The following is a 27,056-nucleotide window of genomic DNA, read 5'->3' as shown; positions in this document are numbered from 1 at the left end:
AAATCTCGCTGAACGGCGACTTCGACGCAGTATGCGAAGAACTAAAGTCAAGCCTCAAATTCAGAGTAATTTCAGCCTATATAGCACCAAATAAGGGATTTTCTATGAGCAATCTACAAAATGTTCTAGAAACCTCAAATATACCCGTGCTAGTCACTTTAGTCACTTTAATGGTTGGCATAAAAATTGGGGCTCAAACACGAATAATCACAGGGGTAAAATACTGGAAAAATTCATATCACAATCGAACTATATCCTACTAAATGACGGTTCACCAACTCACCTTAGCACACACAACACACTAACAAATATCGACATAACCTTTAGCAGCCCAATCTTACAACTTGATAGCATATGGTACACAGAAAATGATCTCTTCGGTAGCGATCACTTCCCTATCATAATTAACCTCTTTAACTCTTATTCAACAAGACCACAACACACATCTTTCAAGCCCATTTTCATCACCGACAAAGCCAACTGGAAACGATTTTCAGAACTCACAGAAGAATACTCATCACAACTAAAACCAAGCTGAAGCATAAACAAAGAAACAGCCATAATACAAAAAATAATTATAACCAGCGCACACAAAACAATCCCTCAGACACACCCTACGTCTAAACCACACAACGTACCTTGGTGGAACAACAACTTACAAAAACTTAGAGACGATAAAGTCAAGAAATGGCACATACTAAAAAGAAACATCTGTACCCAGAACATTATACAATTTAAACGAGCAAATGTCAAATTTTGAAGAGCCCTAAAAGAAGCAAAAAAACATAGTATTCAAAAATTCACATCTCAAATAGCACCCAACACACCCCCAAAATCAATTTGGAGTAATATCAGACGCTTTTGCGGCCTAAACCCCCAAAAACACATCCATTGCATCCTAAACCCCGCAACAAACCAAGACACCACCAACAAAGCAGCAATAGCAGAACTCTTCTGCAAAAACCTTTCAGATTCTTCATCCGATCACAATTTCTCCATGACCTTTATAAATACAAAACAGGCATCACTGAACAACCTAACCAACCACACATATATCCCCGGCAAGTGAGCTACAGAAATAGAAAAAGAAATAACACTAGTCGAATTTACATCAGCTCTAAACACATTAAAAGGAAACACACCCGGACTAGACAGAGTAAACTACGCCATGATAAAAAATCTGGACAGAAAAACCAAATGTCGAATAATCAAACTCCAAAACTCTATACTAAACAATTACAGCCCCCAAATTTACAAGAATAGTATAATAATCCCAATCTCAAAGCCCAACACAGACAAAACATCACTAAACTCCTACCGACCAATATCCCTTAACTCGTGTCTATCAAAAGTACTAGACAAAATTGTAGCAAAGCGACTGTGGTGGTTTGTCTCTAATGACAAATTAATCCATACCAGTCAAACAGGATTCAAGAAGGGGAAATCTGCTATAGACAGCCTATTGTTGATAGACCATCTACTAGCAAGATCCATCTCCAGAAGAAACCATACGTCTATAATATCCCTAGACTTTGAAAAAGCTTCTGACAGAATCGGACTACACTCAATACTCGACCAACTCACGGAATGGAAAACGGGACCCAAAATACTAAACTACATTAAAAATTTCATGACGAACAGAAAAATTACAGTACGAATCAACACCGACATCTCCCCCTTCTACCCCATCCACAACGGCATCCCCCAGGGCTCGCCACTCTCAGTAATCCTTTTTGTAATAGCCTACAATAAACTCGCCGAAAAGCTCACTCAAATATCAGCCTAAGCGCCTATGCAGACGACTTTAATATAATACTTAAACTAAACAAGTAAGAAAGCTCTAGTCGAGACTGCTCGACTAGGAGATACCCTGAACCCTCTAATCTGAAATTCTAATCATTCTGCACTTCTTTTATGCACATGTCGGAGAATGACTGTAGATATCGATTGGTAATATCGATAGCTATATGCTGTGAGTGGCAATCAGGATTACTAAACTGTCCGATTGCTGAGTGTAGTCCGTGTCACGTAGTGTTATGAGGTGGCAACATATAGTATGGCCAGATTGTTAAGAGATGTCTCGGGGAGATGACTTGTATTTTGAAGATATGAACACACGTACACGGAATTCACGTAGCTCCAGCGTTAATAAGAAATAGTTAACTACGAACATGATAACGAAGACCCGACATCAGAAGTGGGATTGGCACCACCTCCTACGTTCTCGGAGGACCAGTGGCGTACGAATTTTGGACCTACAAAACCGAAATTTGATGGAATTTGTCAAGGCTTCCAATACGTGAAGTGAGCAGCAGAAACGTGACATCATTCTACGAAAATTTAACGCTGACGTGGCAGACGTTGATGCTGAAAATTGATGTCCGACTGTAGCTGAAATATGTGTGGTAGATGAATCGAAGATAAGTATACTGATCCGAGGTGAGAGCTTTCCAATTATCTTTGATTCTGGTGTATTAGTCCTTGGCTAAAGATAGCTTTGCACAAAAGGCTATATGAAACAAGTGAGAGTGCTCGGTCGGGACTGCTCGACTGGTTGATGTCCTTGGGCTGTTGTTCTGATTATTCTGCGCATTTTTGTGTACGCATACGGTGGCGCATGCACCCGCTCTGCTGGCTGCGCTGCGTTGAGACCGGTGTTGTGGGAGTTTGTTTGTTGGATGGTTTCTCTTGTGGTGGGACTGTCTTTGTGGGACTTTCGGAGCGTGATCGTGGTGCTCAGATGTGTGTGTTCCGAGGTACGGATCTCTAGTACATTTTGTTGGTTTCAAAGTATGATGAAATATGTAAGGAAATGTGTATGGCATAGTATAACATGCAAATTTTCTAAGCCTTCGTCCGGAAAATACAAATGGAATGTATCACATTCCTAAAATTGAAATACCTTGGCATTATACATTAGGAGCAAGTTGAGTGGCAAAGGTGATGTGAGGGAATATGTCACTGTTCATCACACGTTGCGTTGAAGAAAAATCTGCTATAGCACTTTTTGGAGGACCCAATCGTACTATTGCAGATCAGGGCAGAAGCTTTGCAAGTAATGGCTTTAAAGATTTTTGCTCAAGTAATCAAATAGATTTTCATTTGGTAGCGACCGGTGCCAGTCAAGCTAATGGACAAGTTGAGCGCATCATGAGTGTACTAAAGAACATGCTTACAGCAGTGGAAACTAGTCAGCGTTCCTAGCAAGACGCTTTAGGAGAGATACAATTAGCTATAAATGGCACAAACAGTCGTGTCACTAAGTATAGCCCGTTAGAATTTTTGATTGGAAAGGTATCTCGACCGCTTGGTCTCTTGCCTATTGGCGATGAGGAGCATCGCGTAGATTTAGAGCCAGTCAGGGTACAAGCTAAAAATAATATGAGACGCAATGCTCAATATGATAAAACTAAATATGATAAAGATAAAGCTAAAATCGTAAAGTTTAAGATAGGAGATCATGTCCTACTTAAGGCCCAAGAAAGACATAAAACTAACTTGGACCCCAAGTACAAAGGTCCGTTTTTGATTGTTGATGTATTAGATGGAGACAGATATACACTTAAGGACTTATAAGTATTCGCATGATAGTTTGTTAGCCATGCCAACACAACAAGATCCTGCAGAATTAGACGATAATGAAAGCATCGAAAGAGATGTTATGAAAGTTGTTGCTGAGGCATCAGAGATGAGACTGCCATAAAAATGTGTTGCTGAGGCATCAGAGATGAGACTGCCATAGATATGTGTTGCTGAGGCATCAGAGATGAGACTGCCATAAAAATGTGTTGCTGAGGCATCAGAGATGAGACTGCCATAGATATGTGTTGCTGAGGCATCAGAGATGAGACTGCCATAGATATGTGTTGCTGAGGCATCAGAGATGAGAGTGCCATAGATATGTGTTGCTGAGGCATCAGAGATGAGACTGCCATAGATATGTGTTGCTGAGGCATCAGAGATGCGACTGCCAAAAAATTGTGTTGCTGTGGCATCAGAGAGGTGAATGCCAAAAAGTTGGATCTCTAGACTGTTGTGATATGTTGTGTTGGATGGCATGGGACCTGAATGTCTTCAGTAGTAGAATATTGTGAAATAAATTTGTTCTGAGTTAAGATATTTGAAAAGAAAATAACACGAGGACGTGTTGTTGTCAGTATGGCCGTGTCGGAGAATTATTTGAATGTTGATATCGATTGGTAATATCGATAGTTATATGCTGTGAGTGACAATCATGGTTACTGAGTGTAATATTGAAGGGAAAATAACACGAGGACGTGTTGTTGTCAGTATGGCCGTGTCGGAGAATGACTGTAGATATCGATTGGTAATATCGATAGCTATATGCTGTGAGTGGCAATCAGGATTACTAAACTGTCCGATTGCTGAGTGTAGTCCGTGTCACGTAGTGTTATGAGGTGGCAACATATAGTATGGCCAGATTGTTAAGAGATGTCTCGGGGAGATGACTTGTATTTTGAAGATATGAACACACGTACACGGAATTCACGTAGCTCCAGCGTTAATAAGAAATAGTTAACTACGAACATGATAACGAAGACCCGACACACACATACATACACATGCTAACTGCGCAGTAAGCAGCGACTGCGCTTGGGCTGCGCTGCAGTGTGGGCAATATTATGAGAATTTATTTGTCGAATAATTTCTTTTGTAAACATATGATCTTAATGAAACTTTCAGAGTGTAATCATATGGTAAATATGTGTGTACATTCCAAAGCACAAGTCTCTAGTACTTGAAATGCGTTTTTTACAAATTGGGGGAGAAGGGGGCGTGGTATCCAAAATCTGTAAATTACAAAATCTTTGTATCGATTAAATTTATATACAACACAAATTTGAAGACTCTAGGTCTAAAAATGCTCAAGTTAGGCTAAAAAACAATATCAATTTTTCGATTATTCTCGATAAAAAAGTTATCGGACGATTTATCGAAAAAATAAAGCAAACTCGTACTGCGTATGGTACACACGAGTATGCATGCCAAATTTCAGCTCTCTAGCTCTTATAACTTCTGAGATCGACGCACTCATACGACGGACGGACAGACGGACAGGGCTATATCGACTCAGCTCGTCACGCTGATCAAGAATATATATACTTTGTGGGGTCTGCCACGCCTCCTTCTGCCCGTTACATACTTTTTCACAAAACCATTATACCCTGATTTCCCATTTTCAATGGGTTCAGGGTATAAAAACAAAAAAAACATTAATATAAACATTAACCCAATAGTCAGTACCATACATAACTGGGCCGAATACTCAAGCGCCAAGCTATCCACCAACAAATGCAAGCACATGCACGTCTGCAGAAAGCACAACTGCAAATGCTTATTATCAACAGGAAGCATACATATCCAAAACGTCGCATCACTAAAAATACTTGAACTTCACTTTAACAACAATTACAGATGGAACAAACACACGGAACAACTCACGCACTCCCTTCAGCAAGCAATTAATATAATAAAATGTCTCGCAAATCCTAAATTAACATATAACTTCAACATAAACTGCAATACACCCACACTCATAAATGTCACAAAAGCAATACTAAATTCCAAGGCAGACTACGGCCTTCCCATCTATGGACACTGCCCTAAAACTACTTTACGACCTATAAAATCAAAAATCAACACAGGCCTCACTATCGCCCTTGGGGCATTCAAAACCACACCCTCCCAAAACATTCTATTCGAAGCCAGAGTCCCCCCACTAGAAGACAGACGCGAACTACTAACAGCCACCCTCGTTAAAACACTGATCACAGAGAAAAATTCCCCACTACATAAAATACTAAAAACATACCGACCACCTAGACGCTCACAACACACCTCAACAATAGACCTAAAAATAGAATATAGCAAAAACCACAACCTATCCTACCTAACTTTCAGCCCGCAAAACTCCTTTCTCAGACTACTACTCCATGGAATGCAAGCCAAATAAGCACAGACACGACACTAAGAAACTTTAATAAAAACAAGTAAGAGGGTTCCAGTCGAGACTGCTCGACTGGGAGATACCCTGAACCCTCTAAGCTGATATTCTAATCATTCTGCACTTCCTTTATGCACACATACATACACAACGCTTGGGCTGCGCTGCAATGTGGGCAATATTATGAGAATTTATTTGTCGAATAATTTCTTTTGTAGACATACGATCTTAATGAAACTTTCAGAGGGTAATCATAATGTTCAAATGTATGTACATTCCAAAGCACAAGTCCCTAGTATGAAATGCGTTTTTTACAAATTGAGGGCGAAGGGGCGTGGTATCCAAAATCTGTAAATTACAAAATTTTTGTATCCATTAACTTCATATACAACGCAAATTTGAAGTCTCCAGGTTTAATAGAATTCTAATGAGGCTGAAAAAACAAAATCAATTTTTCGATTATTCTCGATAAAAAAGTTATCGGATGATTTATCGAAAAAAATAAAGCAAACTCGTACTGCGTATGGTACACACGAGTATGCATGCCAAATTTCAGCTCTCTAGCTCTTGTAACTTCTGAGATCGACGCACTCATACGGACGGACGGACGGACAGACGGACAGGGCTATATCGACTCAGCTCATCGCGCTGATCAAGAATATATATACTTTGTGGGGTCTGCCACGCCTCCTTCTGCCCGTTACATACTTTTTCACAAAACCATTATACCTTATTTTCCTATTTTCAATGGGTCCAGGGTATAAAAACACATGCCCACAAAGCATAACTCTCTAGTATTTGAAATACGCTTTTTATACCCTGAACCCATTGAAAATGGGAAATCAGGGTATAATGGTTTTGTGAAAAAGTATGTAACGGGCAGAAGGAGGCGTGGCAGACCCCACAAAGTATATATATTCTTGATCAGCGTGACGAGCTGAGTCGATATAGCCCTGTCCGTCTGTCCGTCCGTCCGTCCGTCCGTCCGTCCGTCCGTCCGTCCGTCCGTCCGTCCGTATGAGTGCGTCGATCTCAGAAGTTATAAGAGCTAGAGAGCTGAAATTTGGCATGCATACTCGTGTGTACCATACGCAGTACGAGTTTGCTTTATTTTTTCGATAAATCGTCCGATAACTTTTTTATCGAGAATAATCGAAAAATTTATTTGGTTTTTTTAGCCTAACTTGAACATTTTTAGACCTGGAGTCTTCAAATTTGTGTTGTATATAAAGTTAATCGATACAAAGATTTTGTAATTTACAGATTTTGGATACCACGCCCCCTTCTCCCCCAATTTGTAAAAAACGCATTTCAAGTACTAAAGACTTGTGCTTTGGAATGTACACACATATTTACCATATGATTACACTCTGAAAGTTTCATTAAGATCATATGTTTACAAAAGAAATTATTCGACAAATAAATTCTCATAATATTGCCCACACTGCAGCGCAGCCCAAGCGCAGTCACTGCTTACTGCGCAGTTAGCAGAGCGCAGGCTTATGCGTGCGTGTGGATGCATCTGTATGTATGTGTGCATAAAAGAAGTGCGGAATGATTAAAATATCAGCTTGGAGGGTTCAGGGTATCTCCTAGTCGAGCAGTCTCGACTGGAGCCTTCTTACTTGTTACAAATATGATGGTGAGGGGGTGAATTAGGGGTGGGGGGTAAATTTGATCAAAAATCGAAATTGTACAAAGTGCATACAAGTATACATTTAAAATTTGGAGACTCTATCTTTGCAGATGCAGGAGATATAATTTAATAACTGATTTTCGATAAGGTTTTTTATCGATAAGAAAAGAATGGGATGAGTTATATTTTTAGGCATAAACTTGATATCCGCGCTGTAAATACGAACATTAAAAAAAAAAAAATTTGAAGTCTCTAGCTCTGATATCTTCTGAAATCGACGCGTTCAAACTTACGGACAGACGAACGGGCAGACGGACGGACGGACAGACAGACAGACGGACAGGGCCAAATCGACTCAACTCGTCGCCTGATCAAGAATATATATACTTTGTGGGGTCTGCCACGCCTCCTTCTGCCTGTAACATACATTTCAACAAAACCATTATATCCTGATTTCCCATTGAAAATGCATATCCATGTTATGATCATAATCTGAAAGTTTCATGAAGATCGTATGTCCATAAAAAAGCTATTAACAATTAAGTTCTCAAAGTAAGCGCACACTGCGCACATGCGTGTTTATGCTTGTGTGTGTATGTGATTGTGTATGTGTGCGTAAATGTTTGTGTATGTGTGTGTGTGTGTGTGTGTGTATGTATGCCTGTGTGTGCGTGCGTGCGTGTGTGTGTGTATGTGTGTGTGTGTGTGCGTGTTTATTGTGTAAGCAGAAAGACGCGAAAAATTATTGAAACAACTATTGCTCGAAGGGTTCAGGGGATCTCGTAGTCAGGCAGTCTCGACTAGAGCTTTCTTACTTGTTATACTTATTTTTAAAGTCTGCTGACGAAATATCTCTTAAAACTCAAAAATTCTCGTACAATTCAATTAATTAAATCGTTTTCTCGCGATCCCACATTTTGCTTTACTTGCTGCAATATTGCGACTGAAAGCAAAACAGCACATGCAAACAAGCAAGCAACTGACGCAACCAAGCTAACGGTAAAATTCTGTATTCAGACGACAATCAAGAAAAGTTGCCGCAAACAGTTATTGCAAATTTTTTGATAGCAGCAAAATGTTTGCACTCATGTCCAAACGTGCAAATTTGATTGCAGCAATCAACTTGCTGCAAATTGTTTGCATCGTATGTACCTAGCTTTAAAAGTATGTAACAGGCAGAAGGAGGCGTGGCTGACCCCACAAAGTAGATATATTCTTGATCAGGGCGACGAGCTGTATGTATGAAAGCGTCGATCTCAGAAGATATAAGAGCTAGAGACTTGAAATTTTTTTTCTTAGGTCCGTGTATATCACGCGCATATCAATTTTTTTATATCGATAACTACTCTCGATAATTTTTTATCGATTAAAAACCTTATTGAAAGCTATTTATTTAATTATATCTCAAACACCTTTAGAGCTAGAGCTTCCAAATTTTAAATGTATTACTTATACATATTTTATGCAATTTCGATTTTTAAATTTATCCGCCACTCCTATTTCCACCCCCTCACCCACACCTTTGTAAAAAGCGTATTTCAAATACTGGAGACTTGTGCTTTGAAGACTTGTGCATTTGAATATTATGACTATGTTCTGAAAGTTTCATTCAGATTCTACTTCTAGAAATTAAATTATTCAACAAACAAGTAAGAAGACTCTAGTCGAGACTGCTCAATATAATTCTTATAATGTTGCCCACACTGCAGCGAAGCTCAAGCGCAGTCGTTTATAGGAATATTATGGATAATTTCTATCGGTTTTTTCCTTGTAACTGAATTAATATATGTTTTGTACTTCATTGTCGCAAGGAGAGTGCTGTCAATTGTGTCTTCGATATGATTTCCATTTTTTAAGCAACAACTTATGTCCCTCAAAGTGCCGTTAAAACGCTCGACCTGCCCGTTAGATGTACTATGTAAGGGAGGTGCGTTTGCCATAACATTGTCAAAGTTGTTTGATAACATTGTCCTGATGGTCTCTGTGTTTTGCGATTTTTCATTATCGCAGTAGATATATATTTTGTTTGGGAAGAAACTTAGAAGTTGTAATAGGTTTCCCAATATTTTGCCTGATCATAGTGTTCATTGCGCATATTCGACAAATTGCTGCTATTTCGGTTGTTAAACGGCCCATTTCTGATATGTCTATATGTTCCGTAATTTCTGATATGCCTAACACGAGGTTACTGGGTTATCAGTTATCTCAATTGTGTAAGTCAGAGACTCCTCGCTGTGGAAAGTAACGGCATCAGATTCCGACGAATCCTCCAGAGCGTTGATATTCTGGCGAGACAGAGCGTCTGCCACAAGGTTTTCTTTGCCTGGCTTATAAATGATGTTTGCGGTATGCTCATCAATAAAAGCCTTCCAGCGTTTTTTTTTTTGGCATTCGGATTTTTATCCGAAGCCCCGAATTTTAGTGGCTGCTGGTCTGTGTTGATGTTAAGGTTCTTAACACCGTACAAGTAATACAAGTGTTAATCTCGTTGTCTCGCAATGTGCGCGAGATCATGGTTATAGGGCGTCCGCCCTGAGATAGCACAGCACCGAGCCCGTGGGCCGACGCATCTGTCGTCAAGTCGAATGGATTTTTAAAGTCGGGATATGCTAAGAGCACATCCTCGGAAGCGAACAGCTCTTTTAATTTATTAGAAGCGTCAAACTGGGATTGATTTAATTCAATTTTTGAAGAATTTGGATTTTTCTTGAGAAACTCTCATGCTATCATTCCTAAGGTTTTACAAGACCCATTCAATGTCTTTGACATGGTATTCCTCATTGGGTGAGAAAACTATTAAGTCATCCACATAGACGTAACATGTTTTCCCAATTTTATTTCTGAGGAATAATAATAATAATCACTTTTATTTGGAGCCGCCGGTGGCCTTTTATAGCCCAGCTACAGGTCAGTGATGCTCCGGTGGGGCTACAGTCATTCCTTGTACTGCTGTTAGGAGATCGGGCCACAGACGTCGTTCGCAAGTGGACACCGGTGTCAAATCTTTGGTGTCGGTACGCTTGTGAGCCACTCCTCTTTCACGCACAGCTCCAGAAAAGTCACTGGGCAGTGCACGAGGCTTATCCGACGCCCAAAGACCCATAGCCGGTCGCGTGACAGGCGCACATTCGTGCACAGCTCCAGCAAAGCTGCTTGCCAGTGCGCGATGCCTACATGCCCGATTATACCATCTGCTGCCGCGCCGCCGGCTGCGTAGGCGGCGGCATATAACGGGTCCTGTGTCTTCTGTTCAGCCCACTCTAGCCTTCCCTGCCTTATGGCTAAATTCCAGGCAGGCTACGGTATCGCCCTGATACTATTCTTTACTTTCATCGACGCATGCATCAACAGCGCTTCGGTAGCCGAACATTTAAATGCAAGCTCTTCTGTTGCGATACACTGTTTTGGGCCGTTTTATGTATCTCTTTGTCGCTGGCTGTTTTACATGTCTGTGTGTTTTGTTGTTGGCTGTTTTAAATGTCGCTCGCTTTGACATCTTCGTGCCGCTTCGTGCGCTAGCGATCGCTGAGCAGCCGACGTAGGCCCTTGACCCTTGCCGACGCTCGCTTGCTCTCGCTTCGCTGTGTGTGAGTGTGCAGCAATTCTTTCGCCTGGAATGTATGCGGTTTGTTGTTGTTTTTCCGCTTTCGCTTTCGTTAGAAAATGCATAATTGCGCGCGTTGTTGTTGCCGAGTGCGCAGGCACTGTAGGTGGGTGCTGCTTGCACATGCACTGCTTGTTGTTGTATTGCATCGCGCATGCACTGGCAGCTAAGTTTTAGGTACCGAACTGTACACTGTTTGTTGCCGTGCGCGAAATTTAAGCATTTCTTGTTGTGCAATTATACAGTTAATTTCCAGGTGGTAACTGTGGTTTTCCAGCCCCAGATGCGTTTGCGACCCGCTTCCATGCTGACAGCAACCATCGATAACTTCGGCTCCAGTCGGCGGCTTGGCTTGGGATTTCTTGACCCAATTTTTAGCGCCAATCCGCCACAATCCAGTGTGGTGCCCATACTAGCCAAGAAATCCCAGCCTAGCACCAAATCGTCGAGCACTCCTGGCAGGATCAGCAACGGTATCTGGATTCGCTGATTTCCCAGGCTGATCGTCGTCTCCAGCTGCGAGTCACCTGACTGCAAGCCGCCGTGTGCCGCGCACCACGCTCACTCCTCCGAGCCTCTCAGCGAGCCTCTCGCTGATGAAGCTGCTCGAGGCTCCCGTATCAATCGTGGCTTTCTGCTGTGAGACTCCAATGGCCACGATCGCCGTCAGCCGGCTGCCTTCGTCCGGAAGACTGCCCATTAATACCTGGGGGCTCCTGGCTGCTGCTCCCGCTCGCCCCTGGATGGCGGGTGCCGCTGCTCGTTTCCCGACTGGCACCAGCTAGCAGTTCGCACTCCGATGCGAGATGGAATTGATACGGGCGGGCGTAGGCACGCAGATCGGGCAGGCTGTTGCTGTAGATGAGCTTCATCTCGTGGTATGCTCCATAGCGCAGAGGCCGCATGAGACTCTGCATCTCAACCAAGTAGACCTTGAAGCTGTGATCTATCATTTGCCTCCGACGTTTGACGTCGTCCTCCAGCTTCTCCAGATAGTTTCTGCGCAAGAAGAACTCCTGGAAGCTGCGCACAAACGTCGCTCACGCCGTCCAATGCCGATTGTTGGCCACGCCTTTTTAGCAAGGCCATGCCTTTCAGCAGCTCTGGCATCGCCCTCGGGATCATGTCCAACTCCAAGCCATATGCTTCAGCCGACCACTCCACTTGCTCCAGGAACTCCAAAAGCTTTGTAGTGCCATCAAAGCGGAAGCTCCACTCCCTCACTTGTTTGGCCACTTTTAGATACTCCTGAGCTGTGGTGCCAAGCCCTTGTGGCCTTATTTCAGGTTGCGGGGTGAATGTGGGTCCCATCTCACCTTGCCGCGTATCTTCATCCCTTTTCAAGTTATATACCCACGCTCACACCATTGGCACAAATGCTAATTAAACTATTATCGTAAGGCCCCACGTTGGGCGCCAGTTGTTACGAGCCTTCGGTTTATCCTGAGTCTAAGCTGGGCTAGTTTCAGCTGACTGTGGATTCGTTCCAACAAATTTATATTAATTAGTCACTTGTGAGTTATGGTTTAGAAACGTAAGGTATATTTTCTTGAATAGGTTTTATAAATTTTACACTTCACTTAGAATATAACTTATAGGATGCTTCGCTTTCGCAAGGTACACCTGCTGAGTGCTAGCTCAGCGTACTCCGGCTGGGAAAATGTTGTGCTAAGACACGCTAGTTTAATTGAGCAATTCGGAAAACGCCAAGATCTGGATCTGTGAACTCCGGCGGTTCGCTCGACTGTCTGACCACTCCTACTATTCCACTCGCTCACAGCACAACACTAGCTTCGTTTCACTCACAAGACTACTCTTACGCAGGGCTACGTGAATTTACTCAGACATGTAGGCCTCGCTTAAGCAGCTGGTTGCACCAATGTCCTTGTTGCCTCTTTAGTCGCCGCAAGGGTTCCTAATGGATGTCCTTGTTGTTCCCACGATGTCCTGGGAGTTCTTTGAAGTCCTGTTTTGCCACTTGCGTTGACTTTCACGTACTACTTTTACTTCGGCACTCTTGTCACTCTGAATCTTCGCTCTCAATAATCACTCTGACTTCCACTCTTAATAATCACTTTTCTTTTTTGACCCCTAATAATCACTTTTATTTTGACTTTCCCTATGGAGCCGCCGGTGAGCTTTTATAGCCCAGCCTGGCCCGAACGGCACCTCGGCTAACGGTCCTCGATGACCGACGTGCGTGCGACGCGTCGCAGTGTGTAGTAACATTTATATGCACGTCTTTGCATATAAACGCACAGCAACTACGTACGTTCATATACATTAATACGTGCATACCAATATTGCTCCTCACAACACATATTGGATAACATATTGGAAATAGTAGGGATAGGTTGTTTTTATACCCTGAACCCATTAAAAGGGGAAATCAGGGTATAATGGTTTTTTTAAAAGTATGTAACAGGCAGAAGGAGGCGTGGCAGACCCAGACCCACAAAGTATATATATTCTTGATCATGGCGACGAGCTGAGTCGATTTGGCCCTGTCCGTCTGTCTGTCCATCCGTCCGTCCCTCCGTAGGTATAAACGCTTCGATCTCAGAAGATATAAGAGCTAGAGACTTGAAATTTTTTCCTAGGTCTGTGTATATCACGCGCATATCAAGTTTTTCTTTACATATCGATAACTATTCCCGATCTTTTATTATCGATCAAAAACCTTATCGAGAGCTAGTTATTTAAATTTATCTCCTACACCTTTAGAGCTAGAGCTTGCAAATTTTAAATGTAGATTTATATGTATTTTATATAATTTCGGTTTTTATCAAAATTTACCCCCCACCCCTATATCCACCCCCTCACCCTTACCTTTGTAAAAGGCGTATTTCAAGTAGTAGAGACGTGTGCTTTGGAATGTACATACATTTTCACCATATGATTACGCTCTGAAAGTTTCATTAAGATTGTACGTCTAGAAATTAAATTCTTCAACAAATAAATTCTTATAATATTGCCCACACTGCAGCGCAGCCCAAGCGTAGTTGCTGCTTACTGCGCAGTTAGCAGAACGCGCTCTTATACATGCGTGTGTATGTATGTGTGTCGAAAAGAAGTGCAGACTGATTAGAATGTCAGATTAGAGGGTTCAGGGTATCTCCTAGTCGAGCAGTCTCGACTAGAGTTTTCTTACTCCCCTGAACCCTTCGAGCAATAGCTGTTTCAATAATTTTTCGCGTCTTTCTACTTACACAAGACGCACACACACACAATCACACAAACACACACGCACACATACACAGGCATATACACACACACACGCACGCACACACACAGAGATACGCACGCATAAACACGCATTGGCTGCAGTGGTAGCTTACTATAGGAACCTAATTGTTCAATAACTTTTCTTGTGGATGTACTTTCTTCATGAAACTTTCAGATTATGGTTATATCATAGATATGTATGTATTTGTCAAAGCACAAGTCTCTAGTATTTGAAATACGCCTTTTACAAAAGTGAGGGTGAGGGGGTGAATTAGAGGTGGTGGCAAATTTTGACAAAAACCTAAATTGTATAAAATGCATATAAGTATAAATAAAAAATTGGAGACTCTAGCTTTAAAGATGTAGGAGATATAAATTTATTACTGGTTTTCGATAATGATTTTAATCGATAACAAAATAACGGGGCAATTTATCGATATTTAAAGCAAAACTCGATATGCGCGTGCTATACACGGACCTAGGAAAAAATTTCAAGTCTCTAGCTCTTATATCTTCTGAGATGGACGCGTTCAAGCATACGGACAGACAGACGGAGAGAGCTAAATCGACTTTTCTCGTCGTCCTGATCAAGAATATATATACCTTATGGGGTCTTCTATTTCTAAAAGCGCAACGACATCCTTAGATAATATTTGTTTTTTATGTTGAGCCGACCTTTTTTTTTTTAAGATTTATACTAGAAATAAGTGGATCGGAGGAGTCAATTGATCTTAGGAATACATCTAACAAGTTATTAGCGCGAGAGTTTTTACGAGCATATAATTTTCTATCTCGTTTGTTCAATTTGTTTTTCGCTTTAGAAGCATTTTCACCAAGGCAACCCACAGGTAGTACTGATGTTTCTATAATTTGCGATATACATAGTATAGACCTTATTACAAAACCTTTGAAATCGAATCCACTTGGAGTAAGCATTGGGCGCGAAAGTACAAAAGCTGTATCAGTTTAATTTGATTTTCTTGCAGAGCAAGCAGCCGCATGCAACAGAAGATTTGTGTCATCTGCAACTTCTGCAAGTTCCGATGCCATCTTCCGCTTCAGACGTGCCCCTGCTGCATCATATGATAAATATGGGCGTCCCCCCTTATTATCTGATGTTGTTTTTAAATCCAATAAGATAACCACTGGCATTGAAAGCCATTTTGAGTGTTTTACTTTAAAGACCTTCAGATTATAAGAGCATTTCAAATAGTTTTGCCTCACATAAAATTCAAAGCTCTTGACTTTTTTTCATAAAACTCTCACCAACTTGCTTAAAGATCCAGTTCGAAATTGCAGAAGCCTTTTGATTATTTTTCGCGCAAACCTCCAAAAGCGAGATGCGGCAGAAGTCAAACTTGGCTGAAATAAATGATAAATTTACCTCGGAAAAACTCGGAAAAAGTAATCATAACATAATTAAATACATACTTTGAGCTGTAATTTGCCATAATTACATGTTCGCAGAAATTCACAGAAAGTTAGTTTTCACTCCACAATAGACGCACACATGGGTTAAGTTTTCTTTATTTTAGGACATAAACAATTATTACACAAAAAAAAAAAAAAAAACAAACAATTAACATATACAAATTGAAATTTCGTGCATTTCTACATACCTTGGTTAATATTATCCATTACAAAGTTTGCCTACAATTTCCCGCTTTTTTTTGGCAGAGTGAACAGCTGACTAATCACTTCACTTTAAAAAAGCGCCAAAATTTCAGCAGTGCAGTAAAAACAAAAATATTTTTGTATTCGATATATTCAAAGTATTCTGTCCAACAAGAAATTGTTTAAATACGATTTTGTTTCAAACAATTTTTTAGGTTAATGCCACAAAATCTGGATTTTGGACCATAGTGCATTCGCCAGAAGTTGTTTAACCTCTGCGTTTACAAATTCAGACCCACCCATTGGTTATGGGTATAGTTTATAATATACCGGTTCGCCAATCGTTGGGATTGTGGCAACAGTGCTAATATTATACGGCAAAGATTCATTATCGTCTGTGAAGGCGTTAATCATGCTGTCAATGATTCGGTTGAAAGTGGGTCTGATAGCGGCAGGGACGTCAGCGACATGGATTTTAAAATGGTTGACAGTTAGTGAATTTGATTTCCTCCATACCTTGATCATATTCTATTTTATTATATGTTAGATCGATTTGGGCGTTGTTTTAGCAGATCAAGGCCAACGATGCCATCGAAATCTTTTAATGATTCAAGCATGAAGAAAAATGATTTATCCTTGAACAGGTAAATGAGACACTTTTGTTGTTTGTGTGTCCATGAATTGACCTAACTTGGAATGGGTTGTTGACTGGCATCCAATGTGCCAGTTTTTGGATACTCCTGTGTCGATTAATAGCCTAATAGTGCGCCCAGCTGTCGGACTTTCCCCTAAAAAAATGCAGCTTTCTTCTGCCTCATGTTGGGAGTAAGACCTGTAGTCATCGGTATTGCCTTCTTGCGGCAAATGATATATGTGTGCAATTTATGTGCCGAATTTATGTGCCCACCTCAGTGATTTTCTGAGTCCCGAAATAAAAGTGTGCAAAGCGTCATTCCTGAATTTACTATTAAGGACAAACTCTGGTATGGACTTAACGATATCTAAGGGCTCATCGCATTTTCTATCTGCAATAATTTTTATCTCTTCATAAACATCAAACTGAGTAGTCGGTCCAACAAATCTATTGAATTTTTCTGTGATGGCTATTATTCCATTCTCAAAAGTAGCCACTTGCTGCTCGACTAGGAGATACCCTGAACCCTCCAATCTGATATTCTAATCACTCTGGACTTCTTTTCGGCACACATACATACGCACGCACGTATTAGAACGCGCTCTGCTAACTGCGCAGTAAGCAGCAACTACGCTTGGGCTGCGCTGTAGTGTAGGCAACATTATAACAATTTATTTGTTGAAGAATTTAATTTCTAGACGTACAATCTTAATGAAACTTTCAGAGCGTAATCATATGGTGAAAATGTATGTACATTCCAAAGCACGTCTCTACTACTTGAAATACGCCTTTTACAAAGGTAAGGGTGAGGGGGTGGATATAGGGGTGGGGGGTAAATTTTGATAAAAACCGAAATTATATAAAATACATATAAATCTACATTTAAAATTTGCAAGCTCTAGCTCTAAAGGTGTAGGAGATAAATTTAAATAACTAGCTCTCGATAAGGTTTTTGATCGATAATAAAATATCGGGAGTAGTTATGGATATAAAAAGAAAAACTTGAAGGCGTACGTCTAGAAATTAAATTATTTGAGTTGATTTGGCCCTGTCCGTCTGTCTGTCCGTCTGTCCGTATGTATGAACGCGTCGATTTCAGAAGATATAAGAGCTAGAGACTTCAATTTTTTTTAAATGTCCGTAATTACAGCGCGCATATCAAGTTTATCATTAAAAATCGATAACTCATCCCGATCTTTTTTTATCGATAAAAAACCTTATCGAAACCCAGTTATAAAATTATATCTTCTACACCTTTATTGCTAGAGTCTCCAAATTTTTAATGTATGCTTATATGCAATTTATACAATTTCGGTATTTGTTAAAATTTACCCCCCACCCTTAAGCGTATTTCAAATACTAGAGACTTGTGCTTTGGCAATTACATGCATATTCATGTTATAATCATAATCTGAAAGTTTCATGAAGATCGTACGTCCATAAAAATAGTTATTAAACAATTAAGTTCTCATAGTAAGCGCACAATGCAGCCCATGTGTGTTTATGCGTGGGTGCTTGTGTGTGTATGTGTTTGTGTATGTGTGTGTATGTGTTTGTGTATGTGTATGTAAGTGTTTGTGTATGTGTGTGTGTGTGTATGTATGCCTGTGTGTGTGTACGTGCGTGTGTGTGTGTGTGTGTGTGCGTGTTTCTTGTGTAAGCTGAAAGACGCGAAAAATTATTGAAATAGGTATTACTCCAAGGGTTCAGGGGATCTCGTAGTCGAGTAGTCTCGACTAGAGCTTTCTTACTTATTTTTCTTTATATTGCTTTTCGTTGCTTTCGTTCAGCTAGCTAGTGCTTCTGTGGTTTTGATATTTTTTTTATTCACTGTAACTCCTAACGTTTGCTCAAGGAGTTGCACAGATCACAAATAACAAGTCTTTTATTTTTAATTTTTTAATTTTTTGGCCTGTGTGTTAACTAATAATAAGACGACTTTTTATAACAGACACTTTATTTATTCAATCTTTTTGTTTAGCTCGTGTGAGCATTATCGGAGAAGATTATAAACTTCTTCGTAAAGCTAAACGGCGGATCCAAGCTATCGCTGCTGGCGGCCGGGCCGACAGAACGCTGAGCTTGCGACTTCCGTGTACGATCAGCCCGCTGTGGCGTGCTAGTGTCCAATTTTGCCTGCATCTCCGTCGCAACGGCGTCCGGAGTAGAAGTTGCTGACTCCGTGTTAGTACTATTTGATCGGCACGTGTTAACTTATATACGGTCATTTAGAACAAAATTTCAAATTTCTAGCTCTTATATTTTCTGAAATGGATACGTTCAAACATAAACGGACGGACGGACAGGCAGACAGACGGATAGGGTCAAATCGACTCAGCTTGTCGCCCTGATCAAGAATATATATACCCTCTGGTGTCTGCCGCGGTTTCTTCTCCATGTTACATATTTTTAACAAAACCAATATACCCTGATTTCCTATTGAAAATGGGTTCAGGGTATAAAAATATAACACTTTCATAAGATTCTTACAACTACATATACATACCCGAACGTTTTCCATATGTCAAAACATGTAATATTCATCCAAGAGAATGCGGCCATTAAAAAAAAGTATACGAAAAACCCTAAAATATAAATGTCTTTAATAATAGGCAATTTGAATTATCGCATCTTTTGAGACATAGTAAACAAGTAAAAAACTCTAGTCGAGAATGCCCGACTACGAGATCCCCTAACTCTTCGCGCAACTGATATCTCAATAATTATTCGCACATGCACACACACACGCACAAACACAGCCATACGCACGCACGCATAAACACGCATTGGCTGCAGTGGTTGCTTACTATGGGAAGTTAATTGTTTAATAACTTTTCTTGTAAATGGACTATCTTCATGAAACTTTTAGATTATGAATATATACATATAAACCTACATTAAGCATTTGGTGACTCTAGTTTTAAAGATGTAGGAGATAGAAATTTATTACTGGTTTTCGATCATGTTTTTAATCGATAATAAAATAACAGGACAAGTTATCGATACTTAAAGCAAAACTCGGTATGCGCGTGGTATACACAGACCTCCGTCTTTCCGTACGTCCGTCCGTCTGTTCGTCTGTCCGTATGTTTGAGCGCTCGATCTCACAGATATACACGAGTATGTGTTCCAAATTTTAAGTCTCTAGCTTCAATAACGCCGAAATAGATTGCGTTCATACGGACAGACGGACGGACAGCAAGACGGACATTGCACAAAACCAATATACTAATTCACTTTCGTGAATGAGTATAAAAATTAAATATCTACGCCTAGGGGCGTGGCAAATCGTACCTGAAGATATAGTGATTTTTCGAATTCTGCTATATTTTAGGCACTATTGATGCTAGAGATCTGAAATTTAGTATATATACGCGGGTTGACCACTCAAGCCCAACGAGGTACGGTAGATATATGTATGTCCGCCCCTAATTTTCACATTTTTTGAGAGTAAGAATTCAAGTTTTGCATTTAGGTTACCAGTTATTTTCAGAACTGGCCAAAAATAAGTCTACGGCAACTAGGGGCGTGGCAAGCGGCATTTATAGTGCCCAAATTTGTACATATAAATAAGCTTAACAGATATTCATAATACGGAAAAAACACTTTTATGAAATTAGAAAAATTTAAACGAAGTTAAAATCAAACAAATTTGCAAATTACAAAAAAGAGTTTTGCTTGTCAAAGTAACTAAAATAAAGATCGACAGCTCCTCAGGCTACAGCACTACCGCGTCGTTTAGAGCAACAGTAATTAAAACGAAATCATTATTGTTATGACGCCATATAGCATAGAAAAGCCAGTGTAGCGGCTGGAAATTCAAAAACAATGCAAAGACAAATCAATCGCAGCGAGATTCTTAGAATATGCCAGAGTACGCATTTATGTGTACATACATACACACATACAAATGAGCGCGTGTATAAGGCTGGAATGCTTGATGCTATGCGTGCAGACTTACATACAAGTTAACACCAGTCAATGCATAGCACTTCCTCTTCTCCCCTACCATCAACTTGGCGCCTCTGCTAACCCAACATGTCTCGGCAGCGGCAGCGGCCGTTGCCGCTCTGCTGCTACGACGTCGACGTCGACCTGGAAAACGAAAAGGAATAGAAGCCGCCGCCTACGAAGGGCAGTCGGTGGCTGGCAGCTGAACTCGACGAGACGATACTTTTAAAAAAGACTAACAATTCATTGCGAGATTATAACGATTTAAATCGAACTATTCTGAGATTGTTTTTCTTTTGGTTTATCCGAATCTGGGAAACTAAATCACGATAAGTATAACCCTTGGACGTGGCCGCAACTAGAGCAACAAGGCGTCACGATCTTTAACTGGCGCCCGAGCAGGGACCACTTCGTTTATAAAATTGTGCGGATAAAAAAACAGAAATATAGTGCCACAAGTATTTCCTAAATAAAAAACAAGTAAGAAAACTCTAGTCGAGAATGCTCGACTAGATACTACCCTGAACCCAACAAATAAAAATGCCCATTTAGTATGGCTGAAATTTCAATTTCGATGTATTTAAAAATATAAATAAAATACCAAACTCATTTAATAAAATATAAAAATATTTTGAAACAATTAAAAAAGTTAACATCAGTTGCACCGATCGGGATTCGAACCGCGACTTCTCGATCGAGCGTCATGCAGCTAACACACTAGGCCACCTCACTCCTGCTAGCGGCGCTGGCAAAACTCAAATAGATTCACTGCTGCAGCGCCATCTACCAAAACTAAACGAAACTAACTGCTGATGTGATTCTAAGAATCTGCTAGAATAACCAAACTATTAAAAACGCACATAAAGTATAGTTAAAATTTCAATTTCGGTGTATTTAAAAATATAAATTAAATAGAAAACTCATTTATGAAAATATAAAAATATTTTGAAACAATTAAAAAAATATTAACATCAGTTGCATCGATCGGGATTCGAACCGCGACTTCTCGATCGAGCGTCATGCAGCTAACACACTAGGCCACCCCACTCCTGCTAGTGGCGCTGGCAAAACTCGAATAGATTTATTGTTGCTGCGCCATCTACCAAAACTAAACGAAACTAACAGCTGATGTGATTCAACGAATGTTTTTGTTGTAGCTGCTGCACGTGCGTTTGTTAATTGGCCAAATATTTGATTATTTTTTATTAATTTTTGACTGAACGGAATTTAATGAAACTTTCAGCATATGATCTACATATTATATTGAATATTTGAGAAATTAAAAAAAAAAGAAAAATCATTCACAATTAGCTATAGTGGCATCTGATTTGAACTTGAATGTTTTTACTCGATAAAAACATAACGGGATGATTGTGGGGTCTGCCACGCCTCCTTCTGCCTGTTACATACATTTCAACAAAACCATTATACCCTGATTTCCCATTTTCAATGGGTTCAGGGTATAACAAGTAAGAAAGCTCTAGTCGAGACTGCTCGACTCGAGATCCCCTGAACCCTTGGAGCAATAGATATTTCAATAATTTTTCGCGTCTTTCAGCTTACACAAGAAACACGCACACACACACACACAGGCACGTACGTACACACAGGCATACATACACACGCATACAGACACACATACACACGCATACACACACACATACACAAACACATACACACACATACACAAACACATACACACACAAGCACCCACGCATAAACACGCATGGGCTGCAGTGTGCGCTTACTATGAGAACTTAATTGTTTAATAAATTTTTTTATGGACGTACGATCTTCATGAAACTTTCAGATTATAATTATAACATGGATATGCATGTAATTGCTAAAGCACAAGTCTCTAGTATTTGAAATACGCTTTTTACAAAAGTGGGGGTAAGGGGGTGGATATAGGGGTGGGGGGTAAATTTTAACGAAAACCGATATTGTATAAATTGCATATAAGCATACATTAAAAATTTGGAGACTCTAGCAATAAAGGTGTAGAAGATATAATTTTATAACTGGTTTTCGATAAGGTTTTCTATCGATAAAAAAATATCGGGATGAGTTATCGATTTTTAATGATAAACTTGATATGCGCGCTGTAATTACGGACATTTTAAAAAAAATTTGAAGTCTCTAGCTCTTATATCTTCTGAAATCGACGCGTTCATACATACGGACAGACGGACAGACAGACGAACAGGGCCAAACCAACTCAGCTCGTCACCCTGATCAAGAATATATATACTTTGTGGGGTCTGCCACGCCACATACATTTCAACAAAACCATTATACCCGGATTTCCCATTGAAAATGGGTTCAGGGTATAATAAAAAATTAAATAATACGTGAAATTTTTTTCAGTTGTTGCGCGCAAAACGATCAAATGTAAGCGACTAAAAATAAACAAGTAAGAAAGCTCTAGTCGAGACTACTCGACTACGAGATCCCCTGAACCCTTGGAGTAATAGCTATTTCAATAATTTCACATACACATACATACACAAGTTACTGCGGGTTGTAAACTCAGATTATATTAGTAGCCATTGTCCACTACAGGCTTCACGCCGTGGTAGTCGGAGCAGAAATGGATGCCATGATGGAGGACGAGCTGCAAGCTTTTGCGCGTCGTTCCTCGTTGCAGCGATCGCCGCAGCAACAACAGAGGGCGTTGGCGCAGCCGTCGACTTCTAATCAGGCTCCAGTGGCTGAGTGCCAGGCACCCAAGTCACTAAAAGAAGCGTTAGCTCAAATAGGAGCTACACTAGAGGATTTGTCTGCCTTATTTGGGGGTCAGCGGCATATAAATGCCTTAATGAGAGAGGAGCTGGCTAGGCTGGTCAGCCTTCACAAGACGGCCGAAGCGTTCTGCAACCGTTCGGTTAAAAACTGTGAGGTGCAGACCACGCCACTCAAAAAAGTAGGCGAAAATGTTAAGGCAGCGAGCATTAGTGCTACAGTAGGTAGCAATACTCCCAAGCGGTCGAGGGAAGTTGCCTCCGAACAGAGGAAAACTCCCTCAAAAAAGCCGAGGCCCAATAGAAGTGCAGCGAACCCAAAAGAACCAATGGCTCTACGGGCTACAGCTGAAACTTCAAACCAGGCCGCTCGACAGACAAGCCAGAGCAACTGGACAGTCGTTAAAGGGCGAAAGCCTATGCAAAAACGTCCCAGAACTGACGCGATTGCGATTTCAGGCGTAGGGGGTTGCAGCTATGCGGACATGCTTAGTGTAGTTAAAAGCGACCCAAATTTGAAGCATCTGAGCAGCGACGTTCAAGGCATTAGGAAGACAGCTAAGGGGGACCTTTTATTGCAACTGAGTAGGAAGCCGGAGCATAGCGCTGAGGCTCTGCACGAAGCTGTAGGCAAGGCCTTGGTTAAAACACTTACCGAATCGGCTCAAGTTGAGATTCGCGATCTAGATGAGTTAGCGACCAAAGAGGAGATCTTGGAGGCAATTAGGGTGGAGTTGAAGGATAGCTATCAAATCGCTTCGGCCAGCTTTTGGTTAGAATAGGATGGGTAGTTTGCATTATCCGAGCCGTGGAGCAGCCTAAACGCTGTTTCAAGTGCCTCGATTACGGTCATATGGCAGCAAACTTTCGCAGTGACTGTGACCTAAAGGGCGCCTGTTTCAGGTGTGGAGAGATGGGTCACAGTGCAAAAGCATGCACCAAGCCACCAAAATGTAGCCTCTGCATCCGGAAAGGTGAAAAGCAGACGGATCATTCAGCAGGCAGCTTCAAGTACCCATCCTACCGTGAAGCTGCTCGTAAAATGAAATGTTAAGGTTCTTGCAGCTTAACTTAAATCATTGTATTGCTGCCCAAGATCTTCTAGAGCAGACCATTAGGGAAAAATGTATAGACGTAGCTTTTCTCAGTGAGCCCCACCACTGTATAACCAGCTGCCATAGGACATGGTCAACAGACGTTCATGGCAAAGCTGCGTTGTGGGTATGCGGCAACTCAACGAACGTACTTTCGAATGTTAAGTCATTCAATGGGTTCGTACGCGGCCGATATAGTAACTTATGGCTTTACAGTTGCTATCTGGCCCCCAGCATGCAGCTCAGTGAATTCACGACGGTGCTCGACGAGCTTGCCGAGGATGCTAGGGGTCGGAAGGCCATTATAGCTGGAGATTTTAACTCCTGGGCGTTAGAATGGGGTAGCCTCACAACAAACGCCAGAGGTCGTATCCTACTGGAGATCTTCGCGACACTAGATGTTGCACTGCTCAACACTGACCACGAATACACCTTCAGTCGGGCGGGATACGGATCTGTTATCGACATTACTTTTGTCACTTCATCCCTCTTTTGGGGAGCAACATGGAGCCATTGCGATAGCTATACGGGCAGTGATCATACGGCACTTCTATTCACAATAGGTGAGCCACCTGCCAGGGCGCCAACCTTGTGGAGGGAGTCGTATCGGCTAGATACTTTTGACCCCGCGGTCTTTTCAGAGGCCATTCAGTCTCTGGGTACAATTGGTAAAGCTGAGGCCAGAGCACGCCAAATGGTAGCCCAAATACAGAGTGCCTGCAATAGCAGCATGTTACGCCGCAAGCAGTTCACGCGACAACATGAGCCTACGTATTGGTGGAATACGCAAATAGGTGACATTCGTCGCAAATGCATCCAGGCGAAAAGAAGCTACCAACGGGCTCGCGGTAGGTCAACGTTTAGCTTACCAGACAGCTAGAAGACAGCTGAAGAAGGCCATTCGGGCAAGCAAAAGAGAATGTTTTTTACAGTTGTGCGACTCAGCCGATAATAAAGATCGGGATGAGTTATCGATTTTTAATGATAAACTTGATATGCGCGCTGTTGTAGTATGTCCACTTTATTAAATGTTCACTGTATTCAAGATATATATATATTTACATACACAAAGAATGTCACAAATACATTGTTACAATTAAACATACATAAATAAGAAGTAATATGATCACTCTCAAGTGCATTGGCCTCAACAGTGCACTAACTCCGCTGAGTCGGCATATTTTGCATGCGCGACTGTTTCGTAAACAAGTGGACACATTACCCCCTCTCCGTCTGCGACTCTCGCCAGACCATTAAGCTAATATATAAACACTTATACCTAAGCATATATGTATATGAACGAAGCCGCTCTGCTGCTGGCGTAACCGGCAGCACAGCTATGCGGCTCTAGCTATAAGAATATAATATACATTCTGTAAATTCATTATAAAACGAAGTCTAAGAAGGCACGGACGTGCCATCATAAATAAATGCTTTCATCAAACAAAACAATTCGACAAATAATTTCTCAACACTGTAATTACGGACATTTTAAAAAAAATTGAAGTCTCTAGTTCTTATATCTTCTAAAATCGACGCGTTCATACATACGGACAGACGGACGGACGGACGGACAGACGGACAGACGGACAGGGCCAAATCAACTCAGCTCGTTGCCCTGATCAAGAATATATATAATTTGTGGGGTCTGCCACGCCTCCTTCTGCCTGTTACATACATTTCAACAAAACCATTATAACCTGATTTCCCATTGAAAATGGGTTCAGGGTATAAATAGTAATCATAATAATTAATTAAATATGATATGATACAGCGCAATGAGAAAAAATTTCACTAAATAATACAGGAAACTTTGAGTTCAAGAATTAAGGGAATTTGTGCGTGTGCTAACAATATAAGAAAAAAGTCTGGAAAATGTGTACGTAATCTCTATGTTAAGAGATGCGTGGGTTCGACTCCCTTCGCAGACCAAATAAAGAAATAACAAGTAAGAAGACTATAGTCGAGACTGCTCGACTAGGAGATACCCTGAACCCTCTAATCTGATATTCTAATCAGTCTGCACTTCTTTTCGACACACATACATACACACGCACGTATTAGAACGCGCTCTGCTAACTGCGCAATAAGCAGCGACTGCGCTGGGGCTGCGCTGTAGTGTGGGCAACATTATAAGAATTTATTTGTTGAATAATTTAATTTCTAGACGTACAATCTAAATCAAGCTTTCAGGGTGTAATCATATGGTGAAAATGTGTGTACATCCCAAAGCACACGTCTCTAGTACTTGAAATACGACTTTTACAAAGGTGAGGGTGAGGGGGTGGATATAGGGGTGGGGGGTAAATTTTTATAAAAACCGAAATGATATAAAACACATATAAGTCTACATTTAAAATTTGGAAGCTCTAGCTCTAAAGGTGTAGGAGATATAATTAAATAACTAGCTATCGATAAGGTTTTTGATCGATAATAAAATATCGGGATTAGTTATCGATATAAAGAGAAAAACTTGATATGCGCGTGATACACACGGACCTGGGAAAAAAATTTCAAGTCTCTAGCTCTTCTATCTTCTGAGATCGACGCGTTCATATACACGGACGGACGGACGGACGGACGGACAGACAG

General features: G+C 40.9%; 1 protein-coding gene across 17 annotated transcripts in view; it reads right to left on the bottom strand.

Moving 5' to 3' along the window:
- The window catches only part of mthl15 (methuselah-like 15), a 177,360-nt gene that overhangs the window by 32,719 nt on the left and 117,585 nt on the right, over positions 1–27,056 (bottom strand). For 9 of the 17 annotated variants that reach the window (XR_016269312.1, XR_016269314.1, XR_016269313.1 and 6 more), the window contains one exon: positions 19,185–19,263. The exons of 3 other annotated variants lie outside the window; for them this stretch is intronic. Coding sequence is in view for 7 of the 14 variants with exons in the window: in XM_089464909.1 (XP_089321035.1) it covers positions 19,185–19,263 (79 nt within the window). In the remaining 7 variants the exon portion in view is untranslated. Of the gene's footprint in view, positions 1–15,696; positions 15,793–15,861; positions 15,959–16,049; positions 16,133–17,537; positions 19,115–19,184; positions 19,264–27,056 lie in introns of those variants that run through there. 5 more of the 17 variants (XM_089464914.1, XM_089464917.1, XR_016269310.1 and 2 more) reach the window with 4 other exon arrangements.

Source organism: Drosophila arizonae, chromosome 3 (assembly GCF_054131065.1).
Source record: "Drosophila arizonae isolate 15081-1271.41 chromosome 3, UAZ_ARI_1.0, whole genome shotgun sequence".
In the NCBI taxonomy this organism is placed as follows: domain Eukaryota; kingdom Metazoa; phylum Arthropoda; class Insecta; order Diptera; family Drosophilidae; genus Drosophila; species Drosophila arizonae.
This window is presented reverse-complemented; position numbering and strand designations above follow the sequence as displayed.